The 26,283-nt window shown below is 46.2% G+C and overlaps 1 protein-coding gene and 1 long non-coding RNA gene across 2 annotated transcripts; one reads left to right on the top strand and one right to left on the bottom strand.

The window, feature by feature from the left end:
- The first annotated feature begins 1,021 nt into the window (after positions 1-1,021).
- LOC308110264 (SWI/SNF-related matrix-associated actin-dependent regulator of chromatin subfamily E member 1-like) lies at positions 1,022-26,283 on the top strand. Its single transcript, XM_080464463.1, has 11 exons — positions 1,022-1,334; positions 8,174-8,223; positions 10,081-10,124; positions 11,048-11,152; positions 12,683-12,763; positions 13,050-13,181; positions 13,396-13,567; positions 19,229-19,401; positions 19,479-19,580; positions 19,932-20,187; positions 23,644-26,283. The coding sequence occupies exons 2-11, from the start codon at positions 8,217-8,219 to the stop codon at positions 23,850-23,852; spliced, it is 1,281 nt and encodes a 426-aa protein (XP_080320589.1). The 5' UTR covers positions 1,022-1,334; positions 8,174-8,216; the 3' UTR covers positions 23,853-26,283.
- Positions 1,128-4,031, bottom strand: LOC308110266. Its single transcript, XR_013935375.1, has 3 exons — positions 3,031-4,031; positions 2,127-2,750; positions 1,128-1,986 (listed from the first exon to the last, which is right to left on the bottom strand). It is a non-coding gene; the product is annotated as an uncharacterized lncRNA (long non-coding RNA).

The following is a 26,283-nucleotide window of genomic DNA, read 5'->3' as shown; positions in this document are numbered from 1 at the left end:
ATGAAAGAATTTCAGTCTATTCTTTGTCTTCATTGTCATTTCAATGTGCACGTGGAAACAAAATATAGACTCAGGACCGGCAGAGTTTACAGAATAAACAAAAATAATAAGTAAAAATATGGAATCTCGGTTAAATAATGCAGCAATCTGAATAAATGTGAGCTATACTGCGCAGCCTTGGGGCGGCTGTGGCTCAGTCTGATGGTACGGTTGTGAGTTTGATTCCCTGCTCCTCCTTTCCATACGGTCTGAAAAGGACTGGGAGGAAGCTAAGCTGTTTTTTCCTGGATGTTCCAGTCTCCTCCCACGCACTAAAAACCATGTGATTTAAGGTTTCTTGAGGACTATCTCTGGCCTGTAGATGTGACTGTGTGTGCTGTGGTGGACTGCTCACCTGTCCCGATGCAACTTGCCTTCCCTCTCTGAGTTTGGCTCCACTGCACCTCCTCATATTGCAGTGTAGAAGATGGATGGGTGATATGAGTGGACAAAATAAGTCTCATTTGATCTGTTCATCCATTTTCGACACTGATTATTTCAATTTATTGTCACAGAGAGCTGATCTGATCCCATAAATTAATTCCAAAAGCAAGTTTTTAGACATTATGACATTAGACAGTGGGAGTCACAAGCCACATAAAGAAGATTTTAGTAATGTAATGTGAAAGTATATAAAAAGCTGAGCTGATGGTTGAATTGAGTCAATATGTGTCTGCAGACTCTGAAATAAACGGAGGCGGAACAGCTGGACCAGAAGCATTGGCAACAGTGTGAGATCAATGTGTTGAATGTGGAGGATTCAGGGCTGCACAGGATGGCTGAGATGTTCTTCAGTCAATAATGTGGTCTGAATGAGAAGAGAGAGCTGAACATCTGGAGGCAGAAACAGCAGAGCTGAGATGTTCTTGGATGAATCCATCCAGAGGAGCTGATGTTGAGATGTGCGTTGTGGATGAGAGAGCAGCAGCAGCGTGAATGAGCAGCAGCAGCTGCAGCAGCAGCAGCATCCAGGTTCACAGCTGTACTGAGGAGCGGGTGGGGGTGTGATTGTGGAGGATTCGGGTTCACAGCTGTACTGAGGAGCGGGTGGGGGTGTGATTGTGGAGGAATCGGGTTCACAGCTGTACTGAGGAGCGGGTGGGGGTGTGATTGTGGAGGATTCGGGTTCACAGCTGTACTGAGGAGCGGGTGGGGGTGTGATTGTGGAACATTGTGCAGGAATCGGACGAATGGACCGTTGCAGTGTTTGATGGAGGCTCTCCTGTCTGTCTGAGCTGCTGGTTCGCCTCCCTGCCACAGTGCAGTCTGTGCCGGGACTCACTGTGGGTCTGAAGGTGAGTTTTCTGCCCCTCACTTTGAGATTTAAGATGGATACGATACAATCTGTTGGATCAAATGTCTGTAGACGTTTGACTTGACGCTGCATGCTAATAATAGCCTTCAGTCAGCTGCATATTGAAACTGATGAAGCGACGATTATCAGTCTGTTTTGTAACGAAACGCTCTCGTGAGCTGAGCGTAATGTCCTCTAGAATCAGTGGGTTTATTCATGGTTAAGATTTATTAACGATAACCGCTCACACCGAGCTAATATGAAAGCGTGCTAACATTAGTCTACTGATGCTAAACATGTAGCGCGTGAGAAATGTCATAAAGCACCGGACTGTTAGCAGCCTCAGCTAGCTTTAGCCAGTGTTAGCAGCCTCAGCTAGCTTTAGCCAGTGTTAGCAGCCTCAGCTAGCTTTAGCCAGTGTTAGCAGCCTCAGCTAGCTTTAGCCAGTGTTAGCAGCCTCAGCTAGCTTTAGCCAGTGTTAGCCAGCCTCATTTAGCTTTAGCCAGTGTTAGCAAGCATTAGCCAGTGTTTGCCAGCCTCAGCCAGTGTTATCCAGCTTTAGCCATTCTTAGCCTGCTTTAGCCAGTGTTAGCCAGCTTTAGCTAGTGTTAGCCAGCTTTAGCCAGTGTTTGCCAGCTTTAGCCAGTGTTAGCCTGTGTTTGCCAGCTTTAGCCAGTGTTAGCCAGCCTCATTTAGCTTTAGCCAGTGTTAGCAAGCATTAGCCAGTGTTTGCCAGCCTCAGCCAGTGTTATCCAGCTTTAGCCATTCTTAGCCTGCTTTAGCCAGTGTTAGCCAGCTTTAGCTAGTGTTAGCCAGCTTTAGCCAGTGTTTGCCAGCTTTAGCCAGTGTTAGCCTGTGTTTGCCAGCTTTAGCCAGTGTTAGCCAGCTTTAGCCAGTGTTAGCCAGTGTTTGCCAGCTTTAGCCAGTGTTAGCCAGCTTTAGCCAGTGTTAGCCAGTGTTTGCCAGCTTTAGCCAGTGTTAGCCTGAACCTTTTCTCTACCTCCATTTGTTTGTGATTTGCATGTTTTCCCAGTGTGTTCACTGTGTGTTCATTGTGTGTTCACAGTAGGCCTGGGAAGATTATCAATAAATCAATAATAGCACGATAAAGAAAATGAACTCTATGTGTTGCCACATTACGACAAGAAAAACAAACATGCTTGCAGCGTGTTTGTTTTCCTCGTCTCTCACAGGCAAACAGGCTGGATGACAAAGGGGTTCCACTGTGTTCAGCCTTAGCACTGCGAGAAGCTTCACTCTGTGATCGGCCTCAGCGCCTGGAGAAGCTTCACTCTGTGATCGGCCTCAGCGCCTGGAGAAGCTTCACTCTGTGATCGGCCTCAGCGCCTGGAGAAGCTTCACTCTGTGATCGGCCTCAGCGCCTGGAGAAGCTTCACTCTGTGATCGGCCTCAGCGCCTGGAGAAGCTTCACTCTGTGATCGGCCTCAGCGCCTGGAGAAGCTTCACTCTGTGTTCGGCCTCAGCGCCTGGAGAAGCTTCACTCTGTGATCGGCCTCAGCGCCTGGAGAAGCTTCACTCTGTGATTGGCCTCAGCGCCTGGAGAAGCTTCACTCTGTGATCGGCCTCAGCGCCTGGAGAAGCTTCACTCTGTGATCGGCCTCAGCACCTGGAGAAGCTTCACTCTGTGATCGGCCTCAGCACCTGGAGAAGCTTCACTCTGTGATCGGCCTCAGCACCTGGAGAAGCTTCACTCTTTGGCCTTTTCCAGCAAGCGGTTTGAAGGGCCAGTTTGGAACCAGGGCCGGACTTAGCACCAGTTCTTTGTGTTTCCACCACCAAAGCCACGGCCTAACAGGACCTTAACAGGTTCTTTGCTGGGCCAGAGCGAGGCCAGATCGGGGACTGACACGTCATCAGCTGGGGTCAGCGTTATCGCTACCTATGAGGCAGAAGCGACACTGAGCCTACAGATGACAATCGACGAACTAAAAACATGGACGTGAGAAAGAAACGCAGTACTTCCTCGTTCTTTGGTCCGCATCGGAGGTGCAGCCCAAACTGGAGGAAGCTACTCGGACAAAACCCGCGTAACACGCCATGAAGCCGGACATGGCTGTAGAAGAAAGTACAGAGATCACAACCGGGAGCTGAGACGCAGCGGCCGGCCGAAGAGGAACCTGCTTTTTCTGGTCCTCAACTCAGTGGTTGGCGACAAGCCAGCAAATCAGTGCAGTTTGGTGCTGAATTGAGCCACGGAGCCATGCTGGAGTCCAGCCTGGAGGAGTCTGCTGCACGGACCACCGCTGATCCCAGTGAGTTTTATTTTCCAAACACTTGCTGGTAGCCTACTATGAATTCCAGTGTTACGAGCAGAGAATGGCGCTGGCCAGTTAGCCGATGCTAAGCTAACAAACAAAACACATTGTGGTGAAAAGAGCAGCAACATTTTCATTCATTACAGGACCTGCTCTCAGAATGTATTTGGTCATGGTACTGAAATATCTAGTAATCATGGTATTACCCTGGCAGATCAAGGTGAAGTTATGCGTAGATGCTAGCACGTTAGCCGGCGCTAAGCTCATACGCAAAGAACAGGGAGGTGAAGCCTGACAGAGCAGCGGCAACATTCCATTCAAAACCTATTTAGTCACATTACTCAGCTATGTAGTAATCATGGCATTTCCCTGGAAGGATCAATAGGTTATTTTATGTGTGGATATGTTTTAGATGTTAATACAAGAAGAAAAAAAACACAGATTCAAATGACCGACGGAAGACAGTGGAGTAAAAAGTACTTAACGGCCTTATAGTTTTAGTTCTTCAAGATAAAGTGCTGATTGTTGTGGATGTTCAGTTTTGCAGATGTGGGAATTCAACACATTGATTTCTGATACACAGATTGTTTTTTTATTTAAATGCAGATGTGATCCATAACCTTTGTTTTTCCATTGTATGTAGCATCGTCGGCCGTGGACGACGAGGGACGGCTGCGGAGGCCACTGTCCTGCAGCACGTCCACCGCCCCGTCCGGTCACTCTCCCCTATGGCTCGGCGCTCCGCTCCACGGTCCTGCTGCTTCATGCCCGTCCTCCGGCAGAACAAGTGAGATTTGTTCAGACAATCCAAGCGTCATGATAAATGTTCTTAGGTACACCCTAACATCGCGGTATGCATTTACTGTAAGTGAACTTTGTTTATGAAGATTAAGTATAGTTACAAATACTTTTTTTGTGTGCTTTTATGCAGCCAAAAGGAAGCTGGGTTCCTGTGCGATGGATCCGTCTGATATGAACAACTGGCCGATACCATGGTGCAGAACATCTCGGGCCTGGGCAATACAGCCGAGGCCCTATTGGGGCGCGTGGCGCCGCCCACGGAACTGCTGGACAAAAATAAGAACATTTGTTGTGTGTTGTGTAAAAATAAACGTGTTTTTGAAAAAGAGATGCATGTTTTGTCTGTGATCTGCAGAGACTTCCAGTATTCAATGCATACTTTTCTCCGTTCAATCAGAAAGATGGGTCAGAATTACAGACGGCACAAATAATACTAAAAGGAATATATGTATATTGTTGTATGTAAAGTCCATTTCCGTTATGGTCATATGTTGAATAAGACCTAAGATATTGATTATTTAGTCTACGGTGACTAATATATTTTTCAATTTCAGAATTTAATCTCATACCAAAGTCAGGATTGTTCCCTTCACCAGTCAAAGTTGGGGTGGAGGTTATGTTTTTGTTTGTATTTATTTTTTATTGGTGTTTATGTTTGTTACCACCTTTTCTCCTAAACTGTTTACCCGAATTGCAAGAATTTCTCAGGGATGATTTATCTTCATCATCCAAGGATGGTTCCATGAAGTTTGGAGAGTGATTGGGTCAAAGGTCAAGGTCTAGGTCATGAAAAAGTCCCACTTTTTTTTTTCATCATAACACGGTTAGTTTTAATCTGATTGATGCCAAACCAACGCCAAAATGTTCAGTTATCAATTTCCAGTCCTCTGATAGGCCACATGATGCAGTTACGTCATGACCCTGGTGAGCGGTTGGGGTCAAAGGTCAGAGGGGGCGGGTTACACAGAAATTGTAAAACTTGTGTACATCTGAGTCAAACAGTGATAACATGAAGCATTTCAAAAAACTAAGACAAATAATGGAAGGAGTGGTTGATCAGATAACCTTCTTATCCATTGGTTTCCATGGTGACAAATGGCAAAGGTATGTTCTCTACTGAGTGCCCCTTCGAGTTGCATAATGTATTTATAGCTTTTCAACAGATACTTTACTTTAATGTATTATGTGTAAAATAATTATTAAATGAGTGGAGACTCATATATATATCACTTTCACCATATATATATATATATATATATATATATATAAAACAAAGACGTTTTCAGGCGTTCACTCATTGACTGGTTAACTGTCTTTGGTTGATTGGTGTGCACTGTTCATTTTAATATTTGAACATGTTAGGAAAATAAAATGAAATATTCCCTTGACTATTCCCAAACAATATAACTTTAATTCTGTTTACATTCTTTGATTTGATTGATTCTTTTCCAACCTCTCATGTCATTTACCTATTTCTGCTGTTATTGCTCTTCGTACAAATTGTAAATCCCCAAAATGAAATTTTAAGTAATATTAAAAGAAAGATAAAATCATGACATTTCGCCGCACCTATGTACAGTACAGAGTTAATGACATGCGATGTAGACGTACAGAGCTACGACCATCGCTGGCAGACAAACAATATGCTCCTCCATTGTTGCTGTTGCGTGGACTTGGGTTTGGAAGGGCTACGTACGCTTCTTCTTTGGATTATTCTTCCTTTCCCGGCAGTCTCGATGACTTTCGGCACATTGCTGCCTCCCAGGTTTCCCACATAAGTGCTTTGAGCTACGTATGCTACGTAGCTCTCACTCGCCTCTCTGACAATGGAGGAACAACCGCTTCTTGAGAGGTGTGTCATTTGAACTAAAACCTGCAATGGCGCCGGCCCAGAACTAGCACATGGTTCTTTTGGGTGGAAAAGTCTGTGATCGTCCAGCAAAATCTATCGTCACAGGGATAGTTCACAGTGTGTTTAGTGTTGAGTGTGTTCACAGTGTGTTCACAGTGTGTTTAGTGTTGAGTGTGTTCACAGTGTGTTTAGTGTTGAGTGTGTTCACAGTGTGTTCACAGTGTGTTGACTGTGTTCACAGTGTGTTTAGTGTTGACTGTGTTCACAGTGTGTTTAGTGTTGAGTGTGTTCACAGTGTGTTCACAGTGTGTTGAGTGTTGAGTGTGTTCACAGTGTGTTTAGTGTTGAGTGTGTTCACAGTGTGTTCACAGTGTGTTTAGTGTTGAGTGTGTTCACAGTGTGTTTAGTGTTGAGTGTGTTCACAGTGTGTTTAGTGTTGAGTGTGTTCACAGTGTGTTTAGTGTTGACTGTGTTCACAGTGTGTTTAGTGTTGAGTGTGTTCACAGTGTGTTCACAGTGTGTTCACAGTGTGTTGAGTGTTGAGTGTGTTCACAGTGTGTTTAGTGTTGAGTGTGTTCACAGTGTGTTCACAGTGTGTTTAGTGTTGAGTGTGTTCACAGTGTGTTTAGTGTTGAGTGTGTTCACAGTGTGTTCACAGTGTGTTCACAGTGTGTTCACAGTGTGTTCACAGTGTGTTCACAGTGTGTTGAGTGTTGAGTGTGTTCACAGTGTGTTTAGTGTTGAGTGTGTTCACAGTGTGTTCACAGTGTGTTCACAGTGTGTTGACTGTGTTCACAGTGTGTTTAGTGTTGAGTGTGTTCACAGTGTGCTCACAGTGTGTTCAGTGTTGAGTGTGTTCACAGTGTGTTTAGTGTTGAGTGTGTTCACAGTGTGTTGACTGTGTTCACAGTGTGTTTAGTGTTGAGTGTGTTCACAGTGTGTTGACTGTGTTCACAGTGTGTTTAGTGTTGAGTGTGTTCACAGTGTGCTCACAGTGTGTTCAGTGTTGAGTGTGTTCACAGTGTGTTTAGTGTTGAGTGTGTTCACAGTGTGTTGACTGTGTTCACAGTGTGTTTAGTGTTGAGTGTGTTCACAGTGTGCTCACAGTGTGTTCAGTGTTGAGTGTGTTCACAGTGTGTTTAGTGTTGAGTGTGTTCACAGTGTGTTGAGTGTGTTCACAGTGTGTTTAGTGTTGAGTGTGTTCACAGTGTGCTTACAGTGTGTTCAGTGTTGAGTGTGTTCACAGTGTGTTTAGTGTTGAGTGTGTTCACAGTGTGTTGAGTGTGTTCACAGTGTGTTCACAGTGTGTTGAGTGTTCAGTGTGTTCACAGTGTGTTGACTGTGTTCACAGTGTGTTTAGTGTTGAGTGTGTTCACAGTGTGCTTACAGTGTGTTCAGTGTTGAGTGTGTTCACAGTGTGTTTAGTGTTGAGTGTGTTCACAGTGTGTTGACTGTGTTCACAGTGTGTTTAGTGTTGAGTGTGTTCACAGTGTGCTTACAGTGTGTTCAGTGTTGAGTGTGTTCACAGTGTGTTTAGTGTTGAGTGTGTTCACAGTGTGCTTACAGTGTGTTCAGTGTTGAGTGTGTTCACAGTGTGTTTAGTGTTAGAGTGTGTTCACAGTGTGCTTACAGTGTGTTCAGTGTTGAGTGTGTTCACAGTGTGTTTAGTGTTAGAGTGTGTTCACAGTGTGTTTAGTGTTGAGTGTGTTCACAGTGTGTTGAGTGTGTTCACAGTGTGTTGAGTGTTCAGTGTGTTCACAGTGTGTTTAGTGTTGAGTGTGTTCACAGTGTGTTGAGTGTGTTCACAGTGTGTTGAGTGTGTTCACAGTGTGTTCAGTGTGTTCACAGTGTGTTCAGTGTGTTCAGTGTGTTCCATCTGCTGCTCCTCTCAATAAAATATGTTTCTTACAGATCAGATGTCTGGACCAGAGTGAAGCTGCTTCTCAAGGCTACAATGTCAAGTAAGTTTGAACCTGCTAGTTTTTACCTGGTTAACGACCTGCTCTAGTTTGAACCTGCTAGTTTTTACCTGGTTAACGACCTGCTCTAGTTTGAACCTGCTAGTTTTTACCTGGTTAACGACCTGCTCGAGTTTGAACCTGCTAGTTTTTACCTGGTTAACGACCTGCTCTGGTTTGAACCTGCTAGTTTTTACCTGGTTAACGACCTGCTCTGGTTTGAACCTGCTAGTTGAGCTCTTTGTGGGTGATGATGGTAAAATGCATGAGCAGATAAAATCCCTTTGATATGTTAAATCTCATAAACACCACGTTACCACGTCAACATGAGCTCTGAGAGTCAGGCCATTTCAAAAGAGGATATTATCAGTCCTTTATCTCAAAGGCAGACCCTGGTGAGCAGTTGGGGTCAAAGGTCAGAAGGGGCGGATTACACAGAAATTGTAAAACTTGTGTACATCTGAGTCAAAAAAGTTTTACACATAAAGGCCTAAAGAAACGTTTGAAAATGAACTTCCTCTATATCCAGAAGATTTAAATCAATAGTAATACCACGGTTAGCGTCACAGAGTAAACTTTAATCCTCTATCCTATTGGATGTATAATTATAATCACTGATGTCATTGAATTATTGAATAGTTAGTCATTTAAACATTTTAAAGGCCTTTTGCTGAGGTGGTTCAAAGATTCACAGATTTTTCTGTGTAGCTGTCACGTATTTCAAGTCTCCTCGAATTTTCTTTGATATTCTTGGACTCCTGAGCCTCTCGCAGGACGTCGTTGTGGACTGAGTTAAACCTTTATCACTTATTGTTAAATTGCACTGGAGTCCAACATTTGTTGGAAAAAATAATGATAGAAAATACAAAACAGATTCCCAGTGCTCTGCACAAATCGGAAAACTTTTCTGGAAATTACATGTTTCCCAAAGAATCACCAGAGAATGAGCTCATTGTTCGCCCCGCCAACCAAAACAGCTGAAAGCACTAATATAGGATTTTTTTTAATTAAAAACCTTGAAATGTTTTGAAGCTGGTCGTCGCAGTTCCTCGTTTATTTATTTCACAGTGAAACTAAAAGTTTAGGCCACGCCCACTCTCACAATATACAACATAAGGATTTTTACATTGAACTGTGACGATGTCTGAGCAGGAAAAGCTTCAGACCGTCTCAGATTCGTCGCACCGCCTCACGGTTGTCATAGTAACCGCGCCTGGCGTCCACGCCGCGGGTCGCTGCTTTGCTTGTCATAGTAGCTGATTACATAACGCCGCTACTCACAATAACTTATTGATACTAAATTCTGTCATTCTCTCTGTCAAATGTCTGCGTTTGGTAACTTCCTGAGGTTCCAATCAGTTATTTTATGAAAATAATAAACCCATTTCATTGTTTGAATGATGCTTTCACTTTGAAAAGTATGAACATTTTGTGGCGATTGGTAATTTATCATTATTTCCATGCTCAATATAATATCGCTGATGACTTGGATTGGAATAAATTAGGTTTTTATGCACTGACATTGTGCAAAAACAGTGAGATTAATCACAATTCATTTGCAAAAATTGTGCATTTAACTAATTGTAGAACATTGTCAAGGTGACAGTCGTGATGATTTCATCCAGGTTAGTGAAATGAAGTGATGACTGCACCGAGTGACAACCAGTGGAATAGAGCACAATGGAATGACAGAGTGCCGTCATTTGGAAAAACACTTTAAAATCACTGCTTGTATTCGTCACAAATGATTTTATTGTCAAACTGGACAACATGACTTCCTGTTAAAGGTGCAGCAGGTTTGAACTGGAGAAGGAGTTTCTCTCTGATGCTGACCGGTCCGTTTCTCTCTTTTCACTACAGAGAGACCATCGTACGCTCCTCCACCTCCCCCCGCCCCCACCACTGTGAGTATCCCGCCCCACCTCCCTGATTATCCACCCACCACTGTGAGTATCCCGCCCCACCTCCCTGATTATCCACCCACCACTGTGAGTATCCCCCTTTACCTCCGTGAGTATCCCGCCCGCCCCCACCATGAGCAACGCCCTCCACTACCGTAAGCAATCTCCCCACCACAGTAACTATCCCCCTACTACCTTGAGTATTCCCCCACCATCACCACCACTGTGAGTATCCCCCACCACCATGAGTGTCCCTTTTGCTCCCACCACCATGAGTATCCCCCACTACCGTGAGGATCCACCAACAATGTGAGTATCCCCCCACTACCTTGAGTATCCACCACCACTGTGAGTATCCCCTCACTACCTTGAGTATCCACCACCACTGTGAGTATCCCCTCACTACCTTGAATATCCACCACCACTGTGAGTATCCCCCCACCACCTTGAATATCCCCCACCACTGTGAGTATCCCCCACCACTGTGAGTATCCCCCACCACCTTGAGTATCCACCACCACTGTGAGTATCCCCCACCACTGTGAGTATCCCCTCACTACCTTGAGTATCCACCACTACTGTGAGTATCCCCCCACCACCGTCAGCCTCCCTCCCACCACGGTGAGTGTACTTTATTAAAATACCAGCTTCCTGTGCACTTCTTTCCATCCTGCTGTGAACAGCATCCTGTAGGTTCTCCTGCACAGATGTTCTCTTGACTGTAGTTTGTCTCCACAGCCCAGACATTCGGTGCTTCTCAGGGTTCTTTTCTCTTAAAACTCCAGCATGAGTGCAACTTTCTTTTTTTTTTACATTTCCCCACTTCCTTTCATTGATTTCTTCCTCCCCTCCTTCCTTCCTTCCTTATTTCTCCGTCTCTTCTGTCATTTTCTCATTTGTCTTTCTGTCTCATTTCTTTCCACCAGCAAATGCCCAACACCCCGGGGTTTGTGGGCTACAACCCATACAGCCATCTGGCCTACAACAACTACCGACTGGGAGGGAGCCAGAGCAGCAACAGTCGGGTAACGGTATGGATGTTCACGTCGCTGAACGCAGATGGCCCAGAGCCAAGCAGTGTCACGGAGCAGAGGGATCACAGAGCTGCAGCTTCTCATGTGTTCATCATGTGTTCACCATGTGTTCACCATGCACAGTCTCATTCCATCACACACATGCAGACTGGCCCCGGGTCCATCTGTGTCTTTTCAAACAAGCCGTGTTGAGTAAGTCATGCCCCCCGCGCTGCCATGGCGTCACCCAGCGGCCGCTCGCCATGGCTCTGCCTGCTGAGCAGTAATCTGGCCACTGCATGCAAGCTGTGGTTGGCTGACTGTGATCAGGGTATTACACCTCGCCGTGGGCAAACCTCAGCTTAATGCTGGTCTTTTGTTGTTCAGTCACTGCTTGTTCCAGTGTACGCTGCAGGGTCCCTGGCTTCAAACTGTCATTAATTAAAGCACACTTTAAAATGACCAATAGGAACGTCTCCCGAGTGTTTCCACTCATCTGCTGCGGACCAAAACAAAATGAAAGACTGTTTTCTCAGTCGTTGGTGAGTGGTGGTGTTACACAAAGACATCTCTAGCTGCTGTTTCCACCTGATCTCGCTCCTCAAAACAGGCTGAATTTAACCGTTGGTCCAATCAGGTAGCAACTGGCAGAACGTTGTTTCCATGGTTACTGAGCATGACGGGAATCAACTCTCGGGTGTTCCCTAAAATACTTTTTGCCAGAGGATTTTTGATCTTTTGCAGCATGGCGCCACGCTCTGACATATTTTGTGTTTTATGTTGCGCTGTTAAAGCTCCCCTGGATGAGGCATTCACAGTATTTATGAGTTGTTGACAGCCGCGTGTTTGTGACGTTATCGGACCAAATATTTAAGAGTCATTAAAATGGGTTTGGCTGCCACTGTTGGTATTTTCCATTTTGACTCATTTGCGATCTGCTCATGAAAGATAAAGCACAGCTGATGTTTTAGCTCCCACTGTGGAGTCATGGTGGTCCACTGCTGAAACCTTCCTCTGCTCTACCCACAACCTCAAACCTTCAGCACAGAATGCAACTGTAATTATAAAACAATCACTGACCCACATGTACACAATACTATAAATTCAAACATTACACACATTTTTAAATCCTGCTGCAGCAAAGACAAACCTTTTTTTATTTGATAATTATTTGTCACAAATCAAGACATACATTTACAAACATACACACCATTTTTTTCATGAATTGCTCTTTTTATTATCTGAGAAGTAGAGGAAGTGTTTTTATTCTTTAAAAACCCACATGGTTTTATATTTCTTCTCTGTTAATCGCCAGATTGTTACATCTTGGTCATTATAAAGTGTTTCCAAATGTAGTGACCTAATGGGATAATAAATCATCATGATACACACACACACACACACACACACACACACACACACACACACACACACACACACACACACACACACACACACACACACACACACACACACACACACACACACACACACACACACACACACACACACACACGCGCCTCCAGTGATGATTGTTCTGTTTTCCAGAACTCTTCTGGAATCAATATCCCGAAGCCGCCCAAACCGCCGGACAAGCCGCTGATGCCTTACATGAGATACAGTCGAAAGGTCAGTCCCCACTGGTTCGGCTTCTTTCTGCATCATCGTTTGCTCTGCTGGAACTCAGGGACGCTGTGATTTTCAGATATTGTCAGTGTGTTGTGTGTGGAGTGGGAGCGAAGCCACGGTCAGTCAGATAGCTCAGTCCAAGTCATGTTGAGGGATTTATCAGCTTGGAGATGGAGCTTAAAGCACACGGCCTCCTCTGGTTTGTGACCTCTCTGCTAAGAGATAACCACGTATAGCACCTCCAACCCAACCCAACCCCACACCCATGTCTGGTTCTCATCACCAGGTTTGGGATCAAGTAAAAGCCTCCAATCCTGATCTGAAGCTTTGGGAAATTGGGAAGATAATCGGTGGCATGTGGAGGGACCTCACTGATGAGGAGAAACAGGATTATTTGAATGACTACGAAGCAGAGAAGGTTGGTTGTTTTACAAGGGTGTTCATGGTTTTTCTTTGTGATGGGTGACCAGAAGCTGTGTCCCCCGACTGTGGTGGGTCCCTCCAGTCATCATCCTTCCTGTCTAATATCATCAACAGTCCTGTATGTTGCTGTCGTTGATAGAAACTCGGGTCCACATTGAGTCTGCCTGCCTTCTGTTTCCTCGTCATTCCTCTCGTCTTTTCCACTGTAGATAGAGTATAATGAGAGCATGAAGGCGTATCACAACTCTCCAGCATACCTGGCCTACGTCAATGCGAAAAGCCGGGCCGAGGCGGCTCTGGAGGAGGAGAGTCGCCAGAGGCAGTCCAGACTGGACAAGGGCGAGCCCTACATGAGCATAGGGCCGGCGGAGGATCCAGACGGTAAGACCTCTCACAAGACTCCTGTGGCGTACGGCAGGGCGTCCCCCACAGGGGGCGCTCCAGCCTCAGTGATTTCAGAGATGTGATCGTAGAGAGGAGCTGTTGTAGGTAGTATGATGTATTTTGGAATTTCAAACTTTGACCAACCTTCACTGTGTGTGTGAGCTGGACACTAACGTAACGATGTGTGAAACACACAGCCTGGTGAGAGACTGGTCTTTATTTAAAGCTCATAGCCTGAAGATCATGACTTCAATCAGCCTGATGACATGGAAAACTGAGTGTGTCATCCAGTGTTTGGCTTCGCTTTAACACTTAGAGGAATCAGAGATCAGACGGGGGTCTGCAGTCTGGGGGGGCTCCAAGGAGAAAAGGTTGAACCATTGTTTAAGAGAGCTGCTACAGAGCTGTAATTATCGGCGAGCGACCACACATACTCGTGCTATCTTCTTTGCCTCCTCTCCTGCTGCAGCTGTCCACAGTTTTGGTAATACTACCTTTGAAAAGCAATTTCTCTCCTTAAGCTGCAAGACTTTGCCTTTGTTTTGCGCAGTGTTTACTTTTTGTAGGTGTTCTTGGCATTGGTTTGGACTTAATTGCAAAATTTACATTCTTTCCCATTTGTTTTAAAGACTGACGCAAGCACACACGCGTTGGACACAGAGGCCAGAAGAAGACGTTTGAGTTCCACCCTGTTCGAGGAAATGATGCTCGTCTGGGGTCTGGCTGTGTTGCAGTCCAACATGTGGGTGTACAGGAAAACTACAGATAAAACAGTTGCTATTTAGGAAACACCCCAGACCATAAACAAGTCCGATCTGGCATCCCTGTGGGTTTTGTTGTCCACAGACTGCACGTACAGTCACGCTTAATCAGGTTCAGCTCTCGGGTGGTCACACACTGAGAGCTTGAGCTTTATTAATGAAAAAGCTCCACTGAGCTGCTGCCACACAACCGTTTGCATTGTTTGTTCTTATTAGCATCCAAACAGCTCACAGACAGAAAGTCAAGCCTAAATGATGGAAATACTGTGGCGGTGATTTTCAAGAGCAGAGCCAAACAGCTAAACCAAACCACTCTGTTTGTTGAAAACATGTCTCAACATTTAGTCTCAACACAAGACGGCAGAAATATCTCACTAATTAGCTTGTTCGCATTGAGAAAACTTTGTCACAGGATCTCCAGACCAAATTTACTCCCTTGAGTGTTTCCTGTTGTGGTGTCAGTGGAGCTTTGAAAGCTCATTTCTACTGTCTGGACGGTTTTTAAAGGTGCGCAGCAGAAACAGGTTCATGTGTTACAATGAGGTTATGACAACAGACCCAGAGAAGAGTGGAAAAAGGGAAAGTTATCAGAAATATTAGCGATGCAACTAGAAGTCCTCTGGTGAGCACATGAAGCTGCTCCTGCTATTACTCATTAGATTCATGAAGAGGAATAAGAGCATTTACTGTCCATGTTCAGATGAAGGTTCTTTTCTCTATTCGCTCACAAGTTTCTCACTCTGGACTCTTTCTGATGCACATGTTATCGTACAGACAAAGATCTGCCTTCCAAATGGCCATGGTGGGTGGCTGGAAGCTCTCTATAGATACACCATGGGCAAGTCACGCGTCCACAATGGAGCGACCACAGAAAGAAACCGCCTCACCCACAGACAGTTTGGAGTCACCAGTTACCAAATAAAGTATGTTTCATGGAGTTTGTGGAGAAGTCCTAGAGTAAACCCATGAAAGCACAGGGAGAACACGGGATACAAACCTGGGCCTTCTTGTTCAGCAAAAATGCTCTAAAAGTCTATAAACAGATACCATCTTCCGTCTCATCACAACAGTTGTAACATATACTGTGGTGTGAAAAAGTGTTCCCCTTCCTGATTTCTTACTTTTTTGCATGTTTTCCACATTTAAATGTTTCCGATCATCAAACAAATTTAAACATCTAGACTGAGAACAGGTGAGCAGTGATCAGGCCCGGTGTGGCGACAGAAGTAGAACTCAGGTGTGATCAGCCACAGTTCTGCTTTAACAGGAGCTGGGAGGAAACACGTTCTCACTCAGGACCATGGAGTGTGGATTTGTTTCTTCCTCATTAATAAAACCCTTCATTTAAAAACTGCATTTTGTGTTTACTTGTGTAATGTTTAACTAATGTTTAAATTAGTTTGATGATCTGAAACATTTAAGTGTGAAAAACATGCAAAGAAGTAAGAAATCAGGAAGGGAAACACTTTTTCACTCCACAGTATGACAGCATAGGAGTCAGCAGCCCCTACTGACGTGGGCTGTCCATGGAGGCTGCTGGAGCTAAAGCTCTGTGGCTGAGAAGCTCTGTGACTGAGAAGCTCTGTGACTGAGAAGCTCTGTGGCTGAGAAGCTCTGTGGCTGTGAAGCTCTGTGACTGTGAAGCTCTGTAGCTCTGGTAAAGGACACATCACAAAGAGTACATTGTGACACGTGTTGGCAGCAGTTGACTTAGAGGCTCAAACAGGTGAAAAATGGTGAAACTCCACCACTGGTGTTTTCCCACCTAAATTGATTAAAGGTTGTTGACGACCTTTAACCTCTGGAGAACCTCCTAACAACAGATTGACCCTCCTCTCTGATGCCCTCCACCCCAAACCATCACACTCTTAACATACAACAGCAGAACTATTCAAGAGAAGCTCAACTGAGGAGGTCAACGTGAGGTAACAAAACAACGCTGCGTGGACACGTGACACGCCTCCTTCCCCCGCGACAGCTTTGAGTCACGATCAATCTGATTAGCTTTGTGTTTTTCTAAATAATATTTGTGTTGCTGATCCCCCCAAAGATCTGGCACACCCTCCACTGGGAAAACCTCGCTGACACGCCTCTAAACTCGGTTCAGGAACCTGAACTCTTCTGGTCCTGTTTGACCCAGACCAGGGACCTCAACTCTTCTGATCCTGTTTGACCCAGACCAGGAACCTGAACTCTTCTGGTCCTGTTTGACCCAGACCAGGAACCTGAACTCTTCTGGTCCTGTTTGATCCAGACCAGGAACCTGTGTGAACTCTTCTGGTCCTCTTTGATCCAGACCAGGAACCTGTGTGAACTCTTCTGGTCCTCTTTGATCCAGACCAGGAACCTGTGTGAACTCTTCTGATCCTCTTTGATCCAGACCAGGAACCTGTGTGAACTCTACTAGTCCTCTTTGATCCAGACCGGGAACCCATGTGAACTCTACTAGTCCTCTTTGATCCAGACCAGGAACCCATGTGAACTCTACTAGTCCTCTTTGATCCAGACCAGGAATCATACCGAATGTGAATGCAGCCTTGAAATTGATCCCACCGTGGACATGAATCATAGTTTCCATTGCCTTGATTTACAGAGTGTTTTGTGTACTGCTGCCCTGCATTGAGTTTTGAATTGTAGTGTAAAGGTCCTGACTGTATATATTCTCCCCCGAGAAAACACAAACACACCATGAGGATAATCCACAGCAAGGCACCGTGCATAATTCTAAACCAGGCCTGTAGGTTGGTTCATCGGCAACAATAAAGATAATGAGAATATGAAAGAGTGAATGCATCTGGAGCTGATTCTCCATCACCGCAGTGGAAAAAGTAACGAGCCTGTTTATTGTTGTCGGGCTCTGTATTTGGACTGTACCTTCCTGCGCCATCGTGCACGGCGTGGTTAAAGGGCCTCGCAGTGAGCGTTGAGGATGAAGTGTACATTTCCTCATGAATGAAAATTGCAGATTTGGTGACGTGTGTTTGCGTGTGAGTTTAACTCAGGCTGGGGGAAGATCCAGTCCACAGTCTGGACTCACCTTCTATTTCAAGGTCTTTCTTTATTTTCTGACTATTTACTTTGTTGATTTTCACTGAAGCATCAGAACGATGAATGAACACATCTTGAATTAGGTGTGAAATAACTCCAAACATGTTTTTGATTCCTGCTTTTCTCATTCTGGTCTTTCTCTGGATGAGCTTCATGAAGTCGTCACCTGAAATGGTTTTCCAACAGTCTTGAAGGCGTTCCAGAGATGTTGAGCCCTTGTTGGCCCGTTGGCCTTCACTCTGCACTCCATCTCCTCCCAAACATCTGGACTGGGTTTAGGTCAGGTGACTGTGGAGCGAGGTCATCTTTCAGCTCCATCATTGTCCTTGGTCCAACAGCCTCACGCAGCCTGGGGGTGTTTGACCTCATTGTTCTGCTGGAAATAACTGATGGTCCAACTAAACACAAACCCGATAGGACGGCATGTTGCTGCAGGTCTTCAGGAAGGACTGCGGACAGTGTGGCGAAGCCAATCACTGGTGGATACCGACATCACAATGACGCTTCATGTAACCATCGCTTTTATCCAATAATCCACACAGCGCTGCGTTTTAGGAGCCAGAAATGGTTTATTTTCTTTTTTTTGAAACGGACTCCAGAGAAGAGAAAAGAATAAGATGCACATTAGCTGAAAACGATGATGTCATCACCCCACCTTTCGACCCGATAGCCCCGCGACCCTCTCCGTGATGTCATCACCCCACCTTTCGACCCGATAGCCCCGCGACCCTCTCCGTGATGTCATCACCCCACCTTTCGACCCGATAGCCCTGCGACCCTCTCCGTGATGTCATCACCCCACCTTTCGACCCGATGACCCCGCGACCCTCTCCGTGATGTCATCACCCCACCTTTCGACCCGATGGCCCTGCGACCCTCTCCGTGATGTCATCACCCCACCTTTCGACCCGATGGCCCTGCGACCCTCTCAGTGACGTCACTTAACAGCTACAACAATTGCGGACTATCTGCTCCAGGTCGAGCTGCAGAAGCGACTGATGCCAGTCGCTTTAATGAGGACAGATGTTTGATTTCCCGAATACGAGGACTTTTAAAAGCTCTGTATCTTCTTTGTTCGTGGTGTGATTCTGTAACAGAGTTACAGTGCCACCTATAAGCCTGGCATTAGTACTACATTGTAGTGAGTTGTTATGGTGCCGTGTGGAATGATGGGAAGACAAAAGATGGTTTTGGCTGGTGTGCAGGCCTGATATACAAAATAAAAGTCTTGGGCACTTCCTACGGGGCAGCTGTGGCTCAGTTGGTCGAGCAGCTGGTCTCAAATGGAGGGTTGCAGGTTTGATTCCCATCTCTGCACGTCCATATATCGAAGTGTCCTTGAGCAAGACACTGAACCCCACACTGCTCCCAGTGGACGGATTAGACGCCTTGCATGGCGGCTGCCTCCGTGTGTGTGTGAATGAGGGAGTGTGAATGAGGGAGTGTGACTAACAATGTGAAACGTTTTGGGGCTGATCGAGCAGTTGGAACACGCTTTATAAGTGACATGCATTTACTATTTCCTCAAGTCTCAACCTCAGAACAAGTGAAGGCTCCAAGTAGGTCCTCAAAGCAAAGTTTGGGAAACACTATGTTTGTGTATTTGGTTTAATTAATCAAGATTCATGCAACATTCATTGAATGTTTTCATATTGAATGCATTTAGTATCACAGCTGTTATGAATGAGTTGTAATGGGTGTCTGGTCCTGGAGGGCGACTGACTCCCCAGAGAGGGGCACACATCAGGAGCACATCAGGCCCTCAGTTTGCCCTCAAAGGTTTATAAAAAAAACAAAAAAAAAAAAAACATTTTCTATATCAGACGTGTGCTTTATTTCCTGTTTTCAGATTACGATGATGGCTTTTCTATCAAGCATTCGGCTGCAGCTCGTTTCCAACGCAACCACCGTCTGATCAGCGAGATCCTCAGCGAGAGCGTGGTCCCAGACGTCCGGTCTGTGGTCACCACCGCCCGCATGCAGGTGCTCAAGCGGCAGGTCCAGTCTCTGATGGTCCACCAGGTAAACACACTGCAGCCTGGGAGCGCCGCCTCACTGGTGGAGTCATAACCTTGGTGCCTGCCTGTCTCGTCTCGCAGAGAAAATTGGAGGCAGAGTTGCTTCAGATTGAAGACCGCCATCAGGACAAGAAGAGAAAATTCATCGAAGCCACAGAGTCGTTCACTAACGAGCTCAAAAGGGTACGCCATCTTTCACATCACGTCTGGTCATTGCTTACTTGCACGCAAGCTGAGTTCCACATGTCGGGGGCAGCCCCCCCGCCACAGCTAATGCTGTCCACATGTTCTGGAAGTCACAGCTGCCATCCGTTACAGTTCGTAGCTCCATAATAAGTGCTGCTCTGCACTACAGTGCACTTGTGCAGTATTCTCAACAGGGGGCACCCTTCATCCTGAAACACACCCAGTCACATGGCTTATCTGTGTGTGTGTGTGTGTGTGTGTGTGTGTGTGTGTGTGTGTGTGTGTGTGTGTGTGTGTGTGTGTGTGTGTGTGTGTGTGTGTGTGTGTGTGTGTGTGTGTGTGTGTCAGCTGTGTTGCATGAAGGTAGAAGTGGACATGGAGAAGATCTCTGCAGAGATCGCTGCAGCTGAAGAGGCGGCTCGGAAACGGATGGCCGAGCGCGAGAAGGAGGCTGGAGAGCGGGGGGCCCGGGAAGCCCCCACCTGCGTCTTAGCAGAGGAGGACAAACACGTCTGTGCCACACACGGCAGCAAGACGCAGCCAAACAGTGACGAAGGCAGCAAGGACGCAGACGAGAAGGAAACCAACAGCACAGAGGCGCCAGGTGAGCCCCACTCACCTTTAAAGGCCTGCAGACGAAAGGCCAATTCATGCTCCATAAGAACAAGAAGAATGTTCGGCAGTGCAGGGTCCTGCCGAACAAAATGACGTCATTTCAGGAGCTGGCCCAAGAAATTTCTTTCAGCTGCACCAACCATCCTGGCCGAACTATGTGGCTGCCTCACCGCCGTGTGCTGCTCATCGTGTTCCGGCTCACTAAGAACTATCAGTCATATTTTAATCATATTTAGCTTGTAACATCGCTACTGTGTGAACCCCGCAGATCGTTAAGATGTCGGAGTGACCGGCTTACGTGATGCACCTGAACGCATCACGAAACAGCCGTCAGCTCCTGTAGTTAAAACTGGACCAACATGGCGCTGGGACAAAAACTCTTTCTTCTATTAGTGAAACAGTTCAGAGAAATGTGTTTCTGAAATCATTTGAAGCGAGAGATAAGCTGTGCAGTTGAAAAGTTAAGACGCTGCTTAACAGATGTGTAGTTGTGAGGGGGCGTGGCCTGCGAGTTCCACAGTTTGAATGCTGCTGGCCGAACTTTTCTTCTTGGTCTTCTATTGGGAGTCTGCAGGGGCCTTCACTCACCTTCCCTCAGCTTTACCTCTGACACTCACAACTATCAGACCAATGTGTGAAGACGGAACGCGCAGTAACATAACAGCCCTCTCTGATTTTTATATTAACATCATCTGATCGTCACGTTGGGTGTTTTACTCAAACACATCAGGAACTGATGGACGTTCTGAAATGAATGAGTCGGGTTTAGAGCTGCTGTCTCACTGTCCTACTCACCTAGCACAGTCTTAGCTTTAGCATTAGCTATTGACAGTTACCTTCAACGCTGCGCCGCCGCTCCAGTGCTGCTGGCTTGTGGTCACACACCCGCTGAGGTTTTACTGCTTCTTTGTTTACCCAGTTAATTCTTGAGGAGGCGACTATGGCTGGACTCTGCCAACTGTCAATAGCTGACAGACTGTAAAACTAATAGTCCAGAGTTTTATTGGCTTCGGTCAATGAATTCAGCCTCTATTTGAGTCTTTAACCCTTTCACTCCTGTTCCTAGATATGACATGTACTTCAACAGGCCTCTGAAGACGGTTTGCGAAATCTAGGAAATTGAAAAACAACTAGAAAGCAGAGAAAAAAGCGCTTGGTGTCCAAATAATACAAATCAAAAGACTGAGCAGCATCTGACATTTCAAACACAAGACTCAGAAATACACAGTAAGATTGACATCCAAATATCGCAAATTACTGTATTCTCTGGACTGCAAGTCACAATGTTTTGCAGTTTGGCTGTTCATGCTACCTACATTAAAGGGCTCATATTATCCAGCTTTTCAACACGTTCACATGGTCTTGGTCCAAAACTTTGAATTCAAAGTTTATTCTCCCAAATCCAGCTTTTTCTTGATTTTCCTCCATTTGAATATTGGATCATAGGAGCTGCATTCAGAATCTGCTGTGTCTGTGTGAGCTGGACTGGCTCCGCCCACATATGCCCATCTTGGGAAGAAGAGGAAGTACTTCCTCTCGTGGTGCCATGTGCCAGAGTAGAGCTGCTTAAAGGTGGGATTGTCAAAAGGGAGGGGCTACCTTGATTGGGATTGGCTAAACCCTCAATGACACTACAAAGGGTTTGAGCTCCATTTGGGCTTTTCCACCAAAAAGAACCAGGTTCTAGTTCAGGGCCGGTTCTTAAATGAGCACCGCCAAAGAACCGGTTCTTTTTCCACCGTTAACGGAGCCAAGTGAGAGCCACATCATTGTGTCACTCCAAAACGTTGTACGTCACTGATTTCACCAGCGTAGAGCTCAAACAGGAACCAGGAGACGGACTGGATTCATCGGGTTGGTCCGGGTCGCTCCATCTAGTCTGACCTGAACCTCAGATGAACCAAAGAGCCAGAAGACATTACGTCTCCTCGTATCTCTGTTGGTGTCTTTTCACGTCCGTCTTGTTTATATATATATATATATATATATATATATATATATATATATATAAAATAAACAACGTGTGAAAGAGCTTGGGTCTTATTTTTCAACATTTGAGCATTACATTTTGAATTTCTGCTCCTTTCACTTTATTTCTGGACGTGTCTGAATCAAAAGCTTCAACATGGAGGAATGGAGGTGTAGAATGATGGAACGCTGCTCTACAGCCGTTTCCATGGTAACCTAGGTAAACACTCTGATTAAAGTTCTCTTTCACATGAAGCCATTAAAAGGATCATTTTATGGCTAAAAACTCCAAGCTTTCATTTACAGTAGTGTGTAGTTTGTTTAGTAGTTACTGATGAACCAAAAGTATTCATTATAAAGAAGTTCTGTGGGTAATAATAATAATAATAATAATAATAATAATAATAATAATAATAATATTGGAGCGTCTCGTAACGGAGCGCCCCCTGCAGCCTCACACTGCCTTGCTCAGCGGCTGCAGCGCCTCAGCCGGCGGTCAGAACGCGAAACAAGACCTGGACGTGACGTCAGTTACAGTGATGTTACCATGAAAAGCGTGAAAAAAACGACAAAGATAAATTATATCCTACAGAGCTGACAGGACAGAGCAGGAGCTCTGCACCTCGAGAGCCGCGGCTCCGCGATCGCGGATTAAATTATCTCGTTCTCTCATATTATTAACTTCAGGGAACGACTTATTATGTCGTTCCCACGCGTTATTTTTAATTTTTTTTCTATAACCACTCTGGGGCTCCGTGTTCGCTGGAGTTTTCAGAAAGCTGGTTCAACCTCTCCTCCGCCTTGTAGGTAGCGATAACTCCGCCCCCATGTCAGACTCCGCTCTGGCACCGCTCTGGCCCAGCAACGAAGTGGGGCAGCATAGCACCATTTAACCCCTGATAGGCCGGGGCTTTGGCAGTGGAAAGACAAAGAACTGGTGCGAGGGCTGGCCCTGGCTCCGAGCTGGAACCTGGTTCTTTCCGGTGGAAAAGCCCCGATTGGGTCATTGGAGCAACACACTTTTTAAAAACTGAAACCAGCCAGGGACAGAGAGGACAGACTGTCTTCACTTCTGGGACGTCAGTCCAGGTTTGGGGACAATTATTACTGTTCGAAAACCTTCAGAAAGTGAATTATTTAGCATAATATAACCCCTTTAAGAAGGGACTAGTATATCTTAATATACAGTAAATACCACGTGTGACCACTAGATGTCTCCGTATGACCACAGAACGCTGCTACAGTACAGAAAAACTTCAGTCACTCCTGGATGTCAGTGACAGAGCAATGAGAAAAAGTTATTTATCACTGAGATGAAGTACTCATGGTAAGATTGTGAAAGTACCTGATTACTATGATGTGATTAGTAGCTTTAGTCGCCTTGTTACTTTAGTCAGAGTGAAGAGTGGCAGTTAGTCCGAGCTTGTGTCTTGATGGAGCCTCAACTAACTTCCACATTCTTTTCTGTTTGATGCAGCGAAGCCGAAAGCTTCAGATGAGCCTGAAGCCCCCCGAGGCAGTGAGGAGGACAAGGAGAGCGTCCCTGAGGGAGCCATGGAGGAGGGAACCATGGAGGAGGGAACCAGCGACAGTAACACCGGCTCAGAGACCACCTCCGCTCAGACTGAGGACGCCGCGGTGAGCGAGCCGTCGGACGGGCCGGGCCGGGCGAGGGCGGCGCACTGAGCCCCCCCCCCCCCCATTCTGCACAGTATCATCTCAGTTTGATCAGACGGCGCCGTGTCCAACGCCGTGACGTTCAAACTTCACCCACAGACGCAATGAAGACATTCTCCTAAAACAAATCTGCACTTGAAGCCGACAGAATGATCCTGTATGAATTCATTTACAATCAAAGATCCTGGTGGAAATCAAAGATCCGGGTGAAAATCAAAGATCCTGGTGAAAATCAAAGATCCTGGTGGAAATCAAAGATCCTGGTGAAAATCAAAGGTCCTGGTGAAAATCAAAGGTCCTGGTGAAAATCAAAGAGCCTGGTGGAAATCAAAGATCCTGGTGAAAATCAAAGATCCTGGTGAAAATCAAAGATCCTGGTGAAAATCAAAGATCCTGGTGGAAATCAAAGATCCTGGTGAAAATCAAAGGTCCTGGTGAAAATCAAAGGCTGCCAAAGTGCCAGAGTTTCTATATGAAAGCACGACATTCCCTCCGCAGGTCACATGATGATCTAGACCAGGGGAGTAATCCTGGTCCTGGTCCTGCAGGGCCTTATTCCTGGTGCTGGAGGCTGTAGTCCTGGTCCTGGAGAGTCCTGGTCCTGGAGGCCCTAGTCCTCGTCCTGGAGGCTCCTGGTCCTGGAGGCCCTAGTCCTCGTCCTGGAGGCTCCTGGTCCTGCAGGCCCTAGTCCTCGTCCTGGAGGCTCCTGGTCCTGGTGGCTGTCGTGCTGCATGTTTTCAATGTTTCCTGCTTCAACACTCCTGAGTTCAGTGACCAGGACCAGGACAGGGACCAGGACTGTGGCCCTACAGGACCTGGAACAGAAACAAGAACAGGACCAGGACTGCCCACCCCTGGTCTTGAAGAACCATCTCCAGCACTGGCAGACTGGCAACAACCATCAGCCACAACATTATGACCACCGACAGGGTCAAACTCAACTCAGTTGTGCAGCTCAAATTGCTGCAGAGCTTCCTGTCCACCACCAGGGGGCAGCAGCACAGACCAGGGCGCTTCAGCACTGGACCAGCAGTGATGGAAGAAAGTGGTCTGCTCTTAGAGTGTATGGTCTGGTGTGTCTTACCTGGGAAACACCTGCTACCAGGATGCATTCTGGGCTTTGGATGTTCTGCCTGGAGCCTTCGGTTCTCCTCCCCGGTTATTGTTACTGAGCACACTTTAGTGAAACGGTATTCACTGGCGGCCTTTTCAGCAGGACAAACGCAGAAATCATCACCATCGGTTGGATTTTTCAAGTCTCAATCAAATTGAGCATCTGAGCCTCCGAAACATGAAGACCCTCAACTTCCTGATGTCAAAAGGGTGGTCCTAATGTTTTGGCTGATGGGCCTTTTGGAGGGAAAAAAAAGAAATTAAAAGAAAAAACAGAAAAAACAGAATCTGCCACCTGAAACAAACTTTGCTCAGTGTTATAATGAACTCTGTTCCTTGTATCGTCGTGTCATTGTTGTTTTTATTTTTGCATGTCGCGACCTTTTGACCCGAGGAGGATTCATGTGAGCAGCTCGGTGACCTTTGTTTACTCTGTATCAGTATTACAGTGACAGTATTGTCTCAGGAGTTTGTAGTCAGTAGTACTAGTTCTTTTTGTTATTTATTATCAGCTTTTTTGTCCTTGGTAGGCTCGGAATGGCCTGGTACGGTATCGTACTGCCCAGCTCGGTACGGCCTGGCTCGGTACGGCCTGGTATGGCCTGGCTCGGTATGGCCTGGCTCGGTATGGCCTGGTATGGCCTGGCTCGGTATGGCCTGGTATGGCCTGGCTCGGTACGGCCCAGCTCGGTACAGCCCAGCTTGGTATGGCCTGGTATGGCCTGGCTCGGTATGGCCTGGCTCGGTACGGCCTGGTACGGTATGGCCTGGCTCGGTACGGCCCAGCTTGGTATGGCCTGGTACGGTATCGTACTGCCCAGCTCGGTATGGCCTGGCTCGGTATGGCCTGGCTCGGTACGGCCCAGCTTGGTATGGCCTGGTACGGTATCGTACTGCCCAGCTCGGTATGGCCTGGCTCGGTATGGCCTGGTACGGTATGGCCTGGCTCGGTACGGCCCAGCTTGGTATGGCCTGGTACGGTATCGTACTGCCCAGCTCGGTATGGCCTGGCTCGGTACGGCCCGGATCCACCGGATACCGTCCACATCGCTCCAGTACTGTGTTCTCATGTTTGCTGGCTGTCAATCAAATCAAAGCTGCACTCAGAGAACGGTTGTGTTTCACCTTCAGTGTTCCAGTTTTCAACAAAGAACCTTTAAATGTTCCGTAAGTGTGCAGTGTTACGAGGTTTTGCTTAAACATGGATTTTTATGTTGTCGTTACAAAAAAAAAAAGAAAAAGACACCGCTGGAAGAAACATGTGAACATGCAGTCTTAAAAATAATTTTCTTTTTGCATATTTATACCAATAAACTTTTCTACCCTG

Source organism: Lipophrys pholis (genome assembly GCF_963383615.2).
Source record: "Lipophrys pholis genome assembly, chromosome: 5".
Lineage (NCBI taxonomy): Eukaryota > Metazoa > Chordata > Actinopteri > Blenniiformes > Blenniidae > Lipophrys > Lipophrys pholis.
This window is presented reverse-complemented; position numbering and strand designations above follow the sequence as displayed.

Excerpts from the sequence above, each read along its gene's own strand:
- LOC308110264 (XM_080464463.1), top strand. Across the intron at positions 10,125-11,047 it reads CTCCCCCCGCCCCCACCACT|CAAATGCCCAACACCCCGGG; the intron begins GTGAGTATCCCG and ends TCTTTCCACCAG. Across the intron at positions 19,402-19,478 it reads AGTCTCTGATGGTCCACCAG|AGAAAATTGGAGGCAGAGTT; the intron begins GTAAACACACTG and ends CTCGTCTCGCAG.